Below are 16,275 nucleotides of genomic sequence, written 5' to 3'. Positions count from 1 at the left end.
CGTGACTAACGAGATGGTGTGGCATTGGAAGTAGGGTCTAAGCTTTCGTGAAGCTACGACCAAGGCGAAGGTCAATTTTTCGAGGTGGGGGTACCTCGTCTCGGCATCAACTAAGGTTTTGCTAATGTAATAAATTGGATATTGCGTAACTTTATTTTCTCGGACCAGGACTGTACTCACCACCACTTCGGATATGGCCAGGTAGACGAGGAGGCATTTTCCAGGTTCTACTTTGGAGAGTAGTGTGGGCGATGATAGGTAGGCCTTTAGCTCCTTCAGGGTGTCGATGCACTCGGAGGTCCATTCGAGGTCGTTATCTTTCTTAAGTATGCCAAAGAACTTGTGGCATCTATCACACGACTGTGAGATGAATCTCGATAGGGTGGCTAGCAGCTCGTTTCCGGCCATTGCGTCAATGAGCTGGTCGATATAGGTTAGCGGAAATGAGTCTTTTGGGCAGGCTTTGTTCAAATCTATGAAGTCCATGCACATCCGCCATTTTCCATTCTTCTTTTTCACCATGACCACGTTGGCGACCCATTGGGGGGAGTATTTGACTCCATGATGGAGCTATTTTCCAGCAGCTTTTCAACCTCCTCGCGGACTGCATCGTTTATTGCAGAGTTGAACTTCCGCTTAATTTGTCTTACCAAGGGGTAAAATGGATCGACGTTCAGCCTGTGTATCGCTATCTCCTTTGGGATACATGGCATGTCTGCATGGAAAAAGGCAAACAAATCTGCATTATTAGTTAAGAAATGACGGAATTTACCTGGTTCCTGAAGCTTGTGGCCGATGTAGGCTTTCTTACTACGGTCGTTGTCATCGATTTGGACGGGGTCGAGGTCTTCTACGGTCGATCCCCTGGCTTCTATGATTTCCAGGTCTTTGATGACATCCTTCCTTTCATCACCGCTCGACTTCGACCCTGTTGATTGCTATGCTTCTTTGGATTTGCCCTTTATTTGTTGGGTGTATGTACAATCCTGGGCTATGCGATAGTATTCTCGGGAAGCACGTTGTTCTCCTCGGATGTTGTATATTCCCCATGGAGTGGGAAATTTGATGACTTGGTACAAGCTGGAGGGATGAAATTCATGGCATGTATCCAAGGCCGACCTATTATGGCATTGTACGTCGTGTCCTGATCGATGATGTGGAACGTGGTTTTCAGGGTGACACCACCGACCAGGACGGGGTGCGTGATTTCTCCAGATGTTTGTTCAATTGCATTATTAAAACCGGTTAATGTGATGCAGCGTGGCACTATCTTATCCCCGAGTTTCATCTGTGCAAGTACTCGAGGGTGGATAATGCACGCGCCGCTCCCATCGTCCACCATAATTTGTCTCATAGCTTTATCTAATATGCGTAAAGTGATATCAAGAGCATCATAGTAAGGAAAGACCAAACTGTGGGTATCTGACTTATCGAAGATGATAATTTCTTCGAGTTCGTCGTACCGTTCATGAGTGATTGGCCATTTGAGTTTGTGGGTGGTGGTGAATTTCACGTTGTTGATTGATGCGTCATCGCCCCCTCCGATGATCATTTGAATGGTTCGAGTTGGAGAAGGTGGTTTTGGTGGGTGTTGTTCACGTCCCCGAGTGAAGTTGATCCTTCCTCGGTTACTTAACAACTCTTTTAAGTGCCCTTGGTGAAGCATGTTCATAGCATCTTGTCTTAGAGAGATGTAGTCCTCGGTTTTATTACCTCGTTCCTGGTGGAATTCACAGAGGGCATTTGACTTCCTGGTGTTCAAGTCAGACCTCATCTTCTGCAACCACTTCACCTTTGGGTTGAGCTTCTCCAATGCGTAGACTATTTCTAAGGGTGAAACGCAAAAATTGTGAGCAGATAGTTAGGGAGACATACCTCTCTCATTTCGGTGAGTCCCTATTCTTGGCCTAGATGGGCCTTCGTCGTGGCGGAAAGCCAGCATAATGGTGCCCCTCACATATATTTGATGTCTTTCTCGGTTGGGTCGTAGACCTGCTAGATCCCTTCTGTTGTCATTTCTAAGATCCTTTCTGGACTCGGCTTGTACTGAGGTCAACCGTTGGGTTGGTCCATTTAGGTCGTCTTCGTCGGCTCGAACCTTGGCGCAATAGGCATTGTGTATTTCGTCCAAAATGGTCGGGGGATATTTTATGAGTCGACTCAGTAACTTTGTGGTTGCCCTCAAACCGCTCCAATTCAACCCATTATAGAAAGCCATTACAGCCATTCCTTCCGATACATTCGGCACGGTCATCTTTACACGGTTGAACCGAGTGAGGAAGTCCCTAAGTCCTTCTCCGTGCAATTGTTTGATAGTAAATATGTTATTCACCATTGCCTTAGCCTTCTTGGTCCCGGCATGGGCTGTTACGAACTTGTCAGCCATCTCTTTGAATGTTTCAGTAGAGCGCGCAGGCAGCTGTGAATACCAAGTTAATGCGCCCCCAGTGAGGGTTTCGCCATACTTCTTCAATAAGATAGAGGATACTTGCTCTTTGGCGATGTCGTTGCCTTTTACTGCGGTGACATAGTGAGTCACATGATCCTCAGGGTCCGTCGTACCATCATATATTTTTAGGTACGGCCGCATTTTGAAGGTTTTAGGTATGACGTGTGGTGCGACTTCATCACTGTACGGCTGCTCGACAAACCGGCCAGCATCTCTTTTTGGTAAGAGTTTTGTGTCGCTCGGTATTTTGTCTACCCTTTCTTGATGCTCTTTCATTTGGTCTCGAAGTATTTTATTTTCATTTTCCATCTCTTCCATCTTCCTCAAAATGGATGTGAGGGTGTCGTCACCTGCATTATTAACGTTGTGAGTGATACCTGCTACGGGAGGCGGAGGGCTGTGTTGTTCAGATGTTATTGGTGCAACGCGGGTCCCTACATTCTCTTGGATCGCCCTTTGAGCGGGTTTGTTGAGAATGTTGGTCAATGTATTCATCAGCGAAGCTTCGATCAGCTTCTTCACTGCCGGTAACGCCTCTTCCGTTGTGGACGTAGAGGCTCCTTTACCGTGGGACGTTGTGATACTACCATGCAGAAAGGGTGAGCCACTTCGCCTGGGGGAGGCATTTGGTATTATATCCTCACCTTCTATTTTAGAGACCTTATTGATGGTGTTCAAGATGTTGGCGGTGAGGTCGGCTACCATCTTCATCCTTTCTTCTCCATTACCTGCCATGTTAGATCTGTGAGTACAAGAAAGTGTAGGATTCTGCGTTCTTTCTATTTCTTTGGTTAGTTGTAGATCTAGGAGAAACTAAAATTTTAACTAGAAAATCCTCACAGATGGCGCCAAATTGTTTGACCAAAAAGTATGAACCTTTGGTTAAACTAATTAACTAAAGAGATAAGGGGTTATGCCTAGTTAAAGATAATAACTCCAGATCTAAAATCGGCCTAAGTGGATTATGTAGGATAATGTCTGAACAAATTTAATGCAATGAGTATTAAATGTTCAAGGTCAATAATGAGATGGGAATAACAAGCATTAAATAACAATAAATGACACTAAATGTATATAAGGAGAACGATTCACTCAATATTGAATGAGGTGAATGATTCTTTTTTCTGACAATGATGTGTGACAAATAACTACTATGAGAATATTGGGGACTTTCTTGGATCTGATGTAAAAAAGTAGAGAATAATCAACAAAACGAACCTCTTTAGAAAAGTGATATTTGTATTTATCCGGAGTGTTTGCTTTTCAAAAAAGTTTTTATCAGAATCAATAATACATGCATTTACCTTATCTCTCTTCCTATTTATATGAGATATACCCCTAATCAACCTTAAAAGTCATTAGTCGACCTCGGCTAAATTACTTCTAATGATACCTCTTCGCGAAGTCAGATTTTGACCCATACACAAAGTAGTTACCGGATAACGAGTCAAAAAAAGGTGGTCCTTACCCAAGTAGCAGTTGGTTACTGAAACATGGTAATAATACTTTCATAGAAAGACAGACGTTCTATATGATACCCTCCTCTTTTGGCAGATGTGTTTATTGAAGGTCAACTGGACAAAATTCTGGTATTCAGTCCTATTAAGTAATAACTCATGATTTTGGCTTTTACTGTGTTCCTATTACTTGGGTATTTGACTTGTAATTTTTTTAGACATTGTAGCTTCTGTTCTTTTTTGTTTTAAATTGACTCTTTTCCTTTTCGTTTTGTGATATTGTTGTAATTATCTAATTTAATTATCAATTCTGAGAGTCAATGTGAATGAAATTTGCTCTCAAGTCAGAAATGATTAATTTTAGGGATTTTTACCTACATATACCATATATGAAACTTTATTACCCTAAATGTGCATAGTTTGTTAATTACCCGTCCAGTCCACGTTTTACCTACAAATTTTGTACCATTCGACTATTAGGCATTAAAAGGGCAGAATATTCCCTAAAAACGGGCTAAAATTAAGGAGAGAATCTTGGTGTTAATTGATTCTACATTAAATTCAATTTTTAAAAAGGGAAAGGAGATTTCTCATTTGCGTATTTTTCTCTAGAACTACAATTCAAATTCTCGAAAAAAAAGAACGAACAATTCAAATTTTCGAGTTTCAACAACTCAAAGTTGAAAAAATCTGTTCTTCCATATATTTTCCACCATTGATAGCCATTAAAAAGCTTGAAAGCTTTGAATTCAAATTTGGGTTTTCAAAAATCATTATTTGTTTGGATTGGGTGTTGTTGTAAATAATTCGGAATATGTTTAGGAGTTTATATCTCAATTTTGAGGGGTTTTGGTGAAGATTAGACTTGGTTTTGACTGAATTTTAGATTGAAACTCGAAGAAGAAGAAGAAGAAGACGTATTTCCAGTATTTCCAGAAATTGTAGATAAATTGTAGTTAAATTGTAGAATTGTAGATATATTGTAGATAAATTGTAGATGAATTGTAGATTGGGAAGACTAAAACTTCTACAAATCTTCTACAATTATGTCGAAAATGTCAATTATGCTACAATTGAAATGAGAATTTGGATATTAAAATTCAATGTATCTATTTTGTAGATATCTTGTAGATTATTTGTATTCTGATTGTAGATGCATTATTTTCTATTTTCACAAATCCAAAACGACTAAAGCTTCTACAAAATCTTCTGCAAAAAACAGTCTACAATTTATCTATAATTTTTCTAATTTGACTACAAAATATCTACAAATTCTGGAAATATGTCTTCTTCTTCTTCTTCTTCTTCTTCTTCTTCTTCTTCTTCTTCTTCTTCTTCTTCTTCTTCTTCTTCTTCTTCTTCTTCTTCTTCTTCTTCTTCTTCTTCTTCTTCTTCTTCTTCTTCTTCTTCTTCTTCTTCGAGTTTCAATCGACTGTGTTAACCAGTAACCTTCAACCACTGTCATTTCTTTGTTTGGACAAATAATGAACCAAACAAAGAAACAATCTTGATGTACTGGCCTAGTTTTGTCGCATTGCGCAGGAAGATAATATATTTAGGAAAATTTTGGTAGAGGACAAGAGAAGCGACATGTTATAGCCCCAGCTTTGATGTATGAAAGTACCCAGCATCTCCGAGGAACAGGACAATACTGGATGAAGATATAAAAAAAGGTTAAATCATTAAAAATTTCTAAAGAAAAATAAATAATTTCATGTATTTTCTTAAAACAGAAAATGGAAAGGAAAGGGAAAGTGGGAAGATACAGTCCTATAATTATGCCTAATATAAATGAACCCTTAATTATATCCCTAATTTGAATTATGGTATAGAAATGGTAATTTGGTATGCTTAAATGTAATAAACACAAACCTTAAACATTGAGGGTAATAAGGTTTCATATATGGTATAGGTAGGTAAAAATCCCTTAATTTTAACCCAAATGACCGACCACCCGGGGTCGTGCCCTGTTTTACGTTCAAAGTCAAAGGTCAGGCCCAACAATGAGAAATACCGAAATATTGCTAGGCAATATGTATCTAAAAAAATTCCAATTTTTGTTAAATCAAGTCACAAAAGTTTAGACGAATTAATCTAAATAACCGCTCATTCAATCATTTAAACTAAAAATAAGCGGGTGATACATAATATATGTATAATCCATATGTAATATATGTATAACTGTGTATAATTAATTTATAATCTATGTATACCAGCTAAAAAAAATTAATAATAAATCTGACTGGCTATTAGTGTAAACATTCCAAAAGTTAACACATGAATAGTCACAAACCATTTCAAGGCCCACGTTTCATGTCCTATTATCTTCCCGGCCTGAGAAATACCAAGTTTTGGTCCATGTGATGTGCCAGGGCCATGGTCCGGCCCAGTTAGAAGTTGCATTGAAGATTCGACATTTTATGAGTTTAATTTCTATACAGCGAAAATATAGTTCAAATTGAGTATATTTCAAATTAATCTCTTCAAATTTTTTTATCCTATTTCAATTAAGTCACATCTTTGAGTTCATTGTTTTTTCACGTCCAAATTGGCTCTCTTTTCACATTTCTGTCTACTTGATTTGTTTTTTAAAATTTCTCTTCTTTATTTATATTAGTTGGTTTTGGATTTGTACCTTGGCATTTTTCTCACTAATCAAACCAAATAAGACCAATTATTGTCTCAACCGTCCTCCAAACTACGGATGGCAAATGTCTGTTTGTGCTGGGTTTGGACGGGTTTAAGTGCGCTGAACTAATAAACTGAGTCATTGCCCAATTCTGGAGGAAGTGCACGGTTAGCCACTAATAACACATGTATTTACTTTTGAGCCACTGTTTAAAATGTCTTTAGTCTTTAGGCACTGCTTTAATAAACTTTACCTGCCCGGACGAAAACACACTTCTGCTCATAAAAGTTCAGGACCAAGTGTCCTTAACTTTTGAACTTGCAACTCTAAGTTCAGGACTTCAGGACTACATGTCCTTAACTTGTGAACTTGCAACTCTAAGTTCAGGACTTCAGGACTACATGTTCTTAACTTTTGAACTTGGAACTCGAAGTTAAGGACCACCAGTCCTTAATTTCTGTGCTTGTAACTCTAAGTTAAGGACTATTTGTCCTTAACTTTTGAACTTGTAAGTCTAAGTTTAGGACCTATCGTCCTTAACTTTTGAGCTTGTTAGTCTAAGTTCAGGACCAAGTGTCCTTAACTTTTGAACTTGTAACTGTAAGTTCAGGACCAAGTATCCTTAACTTTTGAGTTTGTTAGTCTAAGTTCAGGACCTATTGTCCTTAACTTTTGGGCTTCTTAGCCTAAGTTCAGGACCGATTATCCTTAACTTTTGAGCTTGTTAGTCTAAGTTCAGGACTTCAGGACCTATTGTCCTTAACTTTTGAACTTGTAACTGTAAGTTCAGGACCTATTGTCCTTAAATTTCATTTTGAAATTTAGGAAACTTCTGGTTCTTAATTAAGATCTCTTGTTTACCTTATTTCTTTTTTTAATTGCTACTAATTAAGGCTATACTTTAGAGTCTGTTCTAAACCAAAGAAAGCATAAACTACAAACCAAGTAGCAAACCAGATATAAAAGTTTGAGATTTCTTAAGAGTGCAGTATCTCTCATTTGGTCGATGTTGAATTGTATAGTCTGTCACCTAATCCCCAAGAAAGAGAGAGAGAGAGATAGAACTGGGTTGGCTAGTGAGATGAGCTCACCTGGTCGATCTCGAGGAGGAGAAAAGGAACAAAGAACAAGGACTTTTGACACTGAAGCGAAAAAGATGTGCTGGGCCAAGGCGGGGTCAAGAGATAGAAGAAAGGGTAACATCGTCTTTTCATATTAATTTTAATAGACCAGTGGCTAATTTTGCTCATCGTTAAAAATATTGGATAAAAAGTAAATACCACTTTAAAAAGTGACTATCCCACACAATTTTTACCCAATCCTTCCCAAAGTTCACTTGGATCAAGATAAACTGGGTCAAAATAAGTTAATCAATCGGTCATAACCCAACCCGTTCAACTTGATCAAACTTTTTTACTTCCCATTCTTCATGGTTTTTACGCAGTAAGTTTGCATCCTTATTTACTTCACATGTTAGATCCTCTCATATCTTTTTAATATAAAAAGTAAAATGAGAATTAAGCTATAAAAAGGTATAATACTAATCATTTAATTGCAAGCTTTCAACAGGCTTTTTAATTGTAGAACACGAAATTTGAATTGAGGTTGCCAAGTTCGCTTTTCTATTTTCACTGCCTAAAGAAATGATTAGCTGTGATTTGTATACTTTGTTTTGATCTTTTAAAAGTTAATATGCACTGAATTTGACCAAAAAAATATGCATTGCATTATTATTGGGTTCCGATGTTAATCTGTGTACTGGTCTGTTTGGAAAATCACTCTCTAATTGGAATTGGTGTAATTACTAGGGTAATAATTACATAACTTAGTAATTATACGGTTGTGTAATTACGACGACCTGTTTGATTGTCATAGTGTAATTACAGTATAATTACATGTTTACTATTTGGTTGCACAAGTGTAATTACACAATTAGATTAAATTTTAAATTAAGTAATTAGCAAAACTTAAAAGTTAATATAATAAATATATGCCTATAAAATATTTATAAGTATAAATGATAGTATATTTGGTATTTAGGATGTATATTTTTCGTAAATATACATTAATTTAGTTATCATATATTTATAACTAATATTGTAAAAATAATTTAAATTTATTTTTTAAATTGATAATATTTTGTTTAGATACTTACAAAATTAATATATACGTTTTGTAAGAACATCATGTAATTCATTTTTGATAAAATAAATTAATATTTAGGCGAAATGGCCTCGTGACCACTTAAACTTGTACCCGTTTGTAAAGCTGATACATAAACTTTCAGTTTTCCTATTTGAACACTCCAACTTGACAAAATGAGTACTAATAAATACATTCAGTAGAGCGTGTATATCAATTGCGCTGACATGTACAACACGTCATATGTTAGATTATTTATTACTTGACATGTGTTATTTGTGGGTCCCATTTTCAAGTACTAAATCAACAAAAAGAAGTCACAAATTAAAAACAGAAAAAAGATATGGAGGAAAAAGACCTGACACTTCCTTCTTCTCCGTTCACCCACCTCCCTTTCTTACCTTATTCTTATTCTTTCTTCTCCTTTCTCTTTTTCCTTAATGTTCTTTCTCTCTTATTCTGAATCAATTTTACAACTCCACTATCATCATGATTAGACCAGAAAAAATTGAATTATTGATTTTAGAAAGTCAATAGGAATCCATTGTCTTGAAACAGTGGAGGCCACTGAATACCATTGCAAATATTTGCCCCCTTTTTTGCTATTGTTTTGGCAAAGAGATTCAATGATAGGGTTTTCTTCAGACCACCGGTGGTTTAAAGTGGTGAGTACTTTTAACCACCATAAAACTTAAATAGCAGCTACCTCCACTTCGCTGGCAACCAATCATAACCCCATCTTTTCTAAAACTCCAGAATCGTAAGATATAAGTAAAAATACATGCACAATCTTCATATCAAATTTTGGCCGAAATTATACTTTCTGATATTCGCTCTCCTTGCTTAAGTTGAAGAGAAGAAAGGGAGCGGAAATGAGTACTGACAGGCTAGGGGTTGTTTTTTTCCTTTCCTTTTTATTTTTTTAATTTTTTTCCTATTGATTATAATATTTTATTTAATCAGATTATTGCATTCACGTGCATTTTCTGCGTGATTGATATGCATTTTGTCCACATCACTTATGTTACTGCCACATAAGCATAGTCAATGGCCAAAGTGCTTTATTAGTACTTATTCTGTCAAGTTGGAGTGTTCAAATAGGAAAACTGCAAGTTTATGTATCGGCTTTACAAATGGGTACAAGTTCAAGTGGCCACAAAGCCATTTCACCTAATATTATAAATATAATGTCATAATATTATTCAAATGTTTCACAATACTAATCTATTAATTATAACTAAAAAATGAATAACATGCAATGCGAGCCAATACTACTAAAACAAGTAAATTAGAACCATGAATATAACACAATTTCAAAATTCAAAAAATAAATAAATAGTAACATATGTCAAATTCCAACATAATAATAGTAAGTTCCACTGAAACTTAAGATTAGGAAACATGATAAGTTTATAACCACATTCAACAATGAAATTTTACTTTAATTGCATCACTCTTTATCTGCCAAGTTTGTTAATGACTCATTATTTTTAATATTAGGAGGTGTATTTTCAAAAAATAAAATAGTAAAATAAATAAAAAATAAAATATAAGCAATTACATGGAATCACAAGAAGTAAAAATAGAGAAATAAAAGATAAATAATGTACAAAAAAAATATATTTTAAAATTTCAAAACTAACTAAAAAGTAAAAATAAAATTAAAAAAATTAAAATAATAGAAATAAAAAGTTATAAAGAAAATAAATTAAAATAAAAACAAAAAGGAAAGAAACTAAAATGTAACCTTGTAATTACACAGTGTAATTACCACCAATTCTCACCTCCCCCTTGAGAATTGAAGAGTGTAATTACACCCCTCCAATTATACAAAATTCCATGCTTACCAAGTAATTACTTGGCCAAACAAACATGTCAAACTGTGTAATTACACTCAATTACACCCAAATTTATTTCCAAGGTGGCTTTCCAAACAAGCTCTAAGTTTTTCTTAATATAAATAGAAAAAAGAGAATAATGCCATAAAATGTGCATTTTTATTTTATTGTTTTTTTTTCAGAAAGCAAAAGTTTATTAAGCTAATACTAATATCTGGTCCCTAACTAATCTAACAATTTAGAATCTAATAATAAGTAATAATTTAAGGTTCTATTCAGCTGCAATTTGAAAAGTCTAATGATATATTTATTTATTTGATAGTTATTAGAAACTTGTTAACCAGAAATTTATACAAATATACATATAATCTAGACAGATGACAGAATATCATCTCCAAATATAGGAATTGAAGTCTGGATAGTGATGGGTTGAGTTTGGGCGGCCTCATGAGTTGACTTTGGACTAGTTTTTAGGGTGAAATTCAGAGTAGCCAGAGTAGCCAGACTTAGGGGTGGTAATTGAAAATAATCATAGTTTTAAAAGTAATTAAAATTTAGCTACTTTTCATGTAAAGATAAATTTGAACAAAAACACTGTTCAAACTTCGAAAAATATTCCAGCATAATATACTAATCCAACATAATATGCTGGAAGTGCTCCAATCTCCCAGTATATTATGCTGGAACTTTCCGTGTGTTGGAGTTCCAGCATAATATGCTGGAAGTTCGTACACAGGTGCCCAAGTCTCCAGTATATTATGCTGGAACTATCTGTGTTGCAGCAAAATAGTAGTCATTTTTCAATGACTTTGCAAACACTGACTATTTTTTAATTATCATACTAGCTTTTATCATGGGTTGAAATGGGTTAAATGCCCATATCAGCCCATGAAAAAATATTTATCGCCCAACCCATTAAATGTTGGGTAGATTGGGCGGGTCAAATTGGTTTTGACTGTTTTTGCCACCCCTACTCCAAACCACAGTTTATATTTACTCATGTCAATTTTGGTACTGTGTTTTACTTACTAGGATTAGGATTGACAATTGACAATTTTTGTTAACAGAGGCGGATCTAGGATTTTAGTTCTATGGGTTTAGCATTTAAAATTATGATTTCATATCTACTATTTATTACAATTTTAGTGATTTTTTACACGTAAATTTTCTGGATATCACATTCAAATATACCCGAGCTATTAAAATATCAAATCAACCAGACGAGAGCAAAATGTATACAGTTCGAACAATAAATATATACATATATATACTATTTGTATTTTCTGGATACACGTTTCAGCCACATTTCAAATTTATTGAAATGTCCAAATTCTTGACAGATAAAGATCAATTAATTAATGTCATTTTCATCACAATGTATCATAGGTGTAGGCCATGGCTAAAAAAACATTTGGTATCAAAGGCAATTTGGCAAGCAATCATTTTTCTGGTAGATACGTATTCAAAAGTGAAAATTGAATCAGTTGGATGTTATCCTCAATTAGGAAATATATAGGACCACAACAAAAAAACACTGTACATATTAATTGCAGCTATATTTTTAAAGGCACATGTAATTTGTGCGTTATAACCGATGTGTGGCTACTATGGCAAACTTCAATGAAACAATAGTGAAATATGTCTTTATATAAGAAACTGAAATCTCAAAAAAGAGAGGGTGTGGAGATCATATGGGGATATAGGGGGGAATATAGGGTAAATTGAACTCATTGCTTTCAGTTCGGTTATATATAGAGAGAGAAATTAGAATATATACATATAAAAGATTAAATTCATTCTGAAATTACGAAGGTATCGTGCAGAAAGAGGTGTCATTCAATACTGCATCGTCGAAAATTTTGATAAGAACAAACAATCAACATTGTGAATTTATCTTCTAGTATCAATCTATCATCAGCAATCACCTTCAAAAGCCTCTTGTTCTTGCATATATATGGGGTCTACCTATACCTCCCAATTTTGATTGATCTTGCCAATAGTTTGAAATTTACCCTTAACTTTGTTACCATTTTATGTTACACTTTGAAAACTACCCAAAAATAAGTTGACAACATGTCTAGTTGGGAAACAAGTTATTCTAGTATTAATTATCCTGATATTAGTTATCACGGGATTGTTGCCCTCCCATATAGATAAAATAACACTACAAAACGAGTCCTTATATCGTGATTTTATTCTACCAAATATGGGATAAACTCAACTCAAATTTAATCCCGGTCGGGATTAGTTATCCCTCATCCTTCGTACCAAACGAGCCGTTAGGGTGTGGTCTCATGGTCGTTAGAAGAAAATCATGAAGTTTCGGGTTCAAAATTTAGCTGAGGCAAAAAATATTAAGTGATTTCTTTCCATGTGTCTAAATCTTAGTAGACAGAGTTACCCGATTTATATGTCAATGGGAAATAGCAGATACCTATAAGAAATTAACAAGGAAAGGAATGGAACTAAATTTTCATGGAATAAAGCCATCTTAATATACCTATAATCTCGCAAATTTATTCAAAAGCAAAATACAACGAAAAGCGAAAAATTCATATATATATATATATATATATATATAGACGATACCAACAAGTGATAAGTGGGATCAACAGCTTAGTGACGATGCTATGCTTATATTAGACCCCATGTTGATAGGAAATATTTTGTTTATTCAGAGGTTTGTATGTCAGTAAGTAATCTAAATTTTTTTGTATCAATGAACCCTTTTTCTTTCTTTTTTTTAATATTATGGTATGGACCAAATAGGATGAAATAAATTGTAAAGATTCATCGACTCCAACTAGTTTAATTAGTTTGAAATTAAGTCGTAGTTATTATCGGTGTGGTGAGAAGACTGAAATATTCCAACATATAATCCATTATCTTTATTCTTTTCTACGGTAAATATAAAAAATAGCCTTGAAAAGACCAACTCTTTTCATGGAAATATATCACTGGGTTGTTGTTTTTATTCGGTCATAGGTTGGTCCAAAGAACGAGAGTCAGCTTCCAACATTAAGTCTGTTGTTCTTTAGTAACTCAGTGGTAGAGCGGTCGGCTGTTAACCGATTGGTCGTTGTTGTGATATATTTCCATGAAAAGAGTTGGTCTTTTCAAGGCTATTTTTTATATTTCGTTGAAATTCATTGGTGGTAAATGTACACAATTGACGCAAAATATTGAAAAGATTGGGAGTTCACTCACTCAAGAAACTTTACTTTTAAAAGTGTAAGGTCCTCGCTAAATTAATTCCTTCTCTTTTAACCTCTGGTCCCATCGTCAAGAATTGTGGTAGAATAGATAAAATCTCTTCACTTTTAACCAGTAATTTCTGGTTCGAGTCTTGAGAATATTTTTTTTGTAAGGAGCACTTCTCCTTTAGTGAGTTTCACGTGACGCGAATTCAAATTAATTAGGGTCCCAATGTAAATATCGAACATCAGGACCCAATGCAAATATCCAAACACTGAATAAAAAAAAAAAGAAATATTTTGGGTCAATTTTCAATCTTTAGAAAAACAGGCAAGCATTGTATTACCACAAAATGGACAAGTATACACCAGATAAACGAACGATACATACACATGTTGAAAGGTGAAGACAAACACATTTAATGACCAAATGTCGTCAATTGATCAGATAATAACATAAAATGAAATTAATTAGAGGGTGGAGCAGTCAAAAGCAAAGTAATTGTGGGAGGCAAAATTTCAAACAAGATTTAACCATTGGTCAGCAAGTTAATCAATTTCACTTAAGAAATCAGAGAAGACAATTATGTCTAATGTTTGAATGCTAACAAGATATAATTATTGGGAATTGAATATTCCTAAATTTTACATAATAAATAATAGCATTAAAGAAGTAATAAACTGCGCCAAATAGCATATTCCAAGATTATGAAATGCTTTTTCTCTCCGTTTAACTTTGAGGGAGCCTTGGAGCAACATTAAAGTTGTTTTTGGTGACCTATCGGTCACGAGTTCGAGCGGTGGAAGCAGCTACTAATGCTATATTAGACTAGGGATGTCTACGTCATACTCAGGGGCAGCTCAACGGAGCTCGTAGCCTAAGGCGAAACCATATTGAGAGGCCCTCTAATTTATTTTATAAAATTTGTACAGTAACAAAAAAATTACTTTCTAAACACCAAATTAATCATTTAAGACACAAAATAGTGAATGAAAAAAAACTAGAAAGAAGAGCATAAAGAATAAAGTGGTGGATTATCAAATATTGAGGTCCGGGACTCAAAGCGAAAATTTCAATTTGGCTATCATCACAAACAAGAAAAAGAAATGAACTTACATAGCGTAATAGTTGAATTTTTGAGTATTAATAGTGTCAAAAATATTTACACATTCTGATTAATTTAAACAATAATTGTAGTTCATAATTAAGTAGCACTCATGGGTGAGATATCTAAAATAAATTATAAATAACCCAATATAATATGTTGAATTACACTAAAAAAAAATTGGTGCATGAATGCTTTTGTGTTCATACGGTTTCAGAGAAAATTATAAGAAATTCATTATGTTGTCGATGTATAACTTAATTTCTATATAAAAAAGGATAAATTTAGAATTGAAGAGTGAAGAAAATATCGTAATTTATAAACTTATTGGTATAAAATAACCCCAATCAAAATAGTAACAAAAAATATTGTAACACTTTTATTTATAATAATTATTTATATAATTATATTGTATTGTAATAATAATAATAATAATAATAATAATAATAATAATAATAATAATAATACTTTGGGGGCCTAAGGCGACGGCCTCACTGGCCTAGCCTTAGAGCCGTCCCTGGTCATACTTCTTGGGATGCGACCTTTTCTCGAACCCTGTGTAAATACAGAATACCTCACCAAACTAGCCTTTAAATACTCTAGAAAATGAGGAGCACAAAAGAAAATGCTTCTCCACCAAACTCAGTTCTTCCTTTTATTTATTTCAATAATGGTGAACTGACTTTAGGAAAAAACATGTAGTATTGACTTTAAAACAGTAATATATTTTTTGGGATTGTCGTCAATATCACTATTTTGATGTTGCAAGAAGTGATTTTCTTTTCCTTTGATTTCTTTTCTAGCAATTATTTTCAGAAAATATTTTTTTTTACTGCAAAAGAAACCTTAGACTTGCCAAACATAAACATGTTCATCATTTCTAGCATTATTAATCTGCTGACTATAATACATTATTAGCTTAATTACTTGTATTATCTATGTCTTGCCAATGTTTCTTTTTCCAAATTTAAATCATACTTTGCCCCAATAAATACACTACATATTAACAACCAATCAAAGCCTCATCTACTTTCCCAATCTAACATCTCTTATTTTCATCAAATACTAAACTAGAATTAGATAAAAACAAGATTAATCTGAATTCAACGTGTTATAGTCATGCATAAATCTCTTAATGATAACATAGACCTGTTGTGGAAGCACAAAGTAGAATAGAATGACTGTTATAGCTATGCTTAAATCTCTTTTAAAATGTTTCGATAATCAAACAATCCACCAGAACGTACAACGATATAACGTTCGAAACTCATTCCTTCATCATTTTCCAACAAGAGATTACATGTAATATGGCTCGAAACCATGACGTGCGCCTTTACCCTTTTACTCAGGGGTGGATGTAGAGTTTGGTCGCGGGTCAACTGAGCTCAATACTTTTGACGCAGAGCACAAATTTATGTGTAAAATATTAAAATTGCAACAAATGGTAGGTTTGAACCCAT

General features: G+C 34.3%; 1 protein-coding gene across 1 annotated transcript; it reads right to left on the bottom strand.

Annotated features, from left to right (window-relative positions):
• Nucleotides 1-991: 991 nt before the first annotated feature.
• LOC138890942 (uncharacterized) lies at nucleotides 992-3,184 on the bottom strand. The gene is made up of 2 exons (XM_070174030.1): nucleotides 1,876-3,184; nucleotides 992-1,827 (listed from the first exon to the last, which is right to left on the bottom strand). The coding sequence occupies exons 1-2, from the start codon at nucleotides 3,182-3,184 to the stop codon at nucleotides 992-994; spliced, it is 2,145 nt and encodes a 714-aa protein (XP_070030131.1).
• Between the last annotated feature and the right edge of the window lie 13,091 nt (nucleotides 3,185-16,275).

This window comes from Nicotiana sylvestris, chromosome 1, assembly GCF_000393655.2.
Source record: "Nicotiana sylvestris chromosome 1, ASM39365v2, whole genome shotgun sequence".
NCBI classification, from domain to species: domain Eukaryota; kingdom Viridiplantae; phylum Streptophyta; class Magnoliopsida; order Solanales; family Solanaceae; genus Nicotiana; species Nicotiana sylvestris.
The sequence above is the reverse complement of the archived record's forward strand: the minus strand, read 5'-3'. Positions and strand labels throughout refer to the sequence as shown.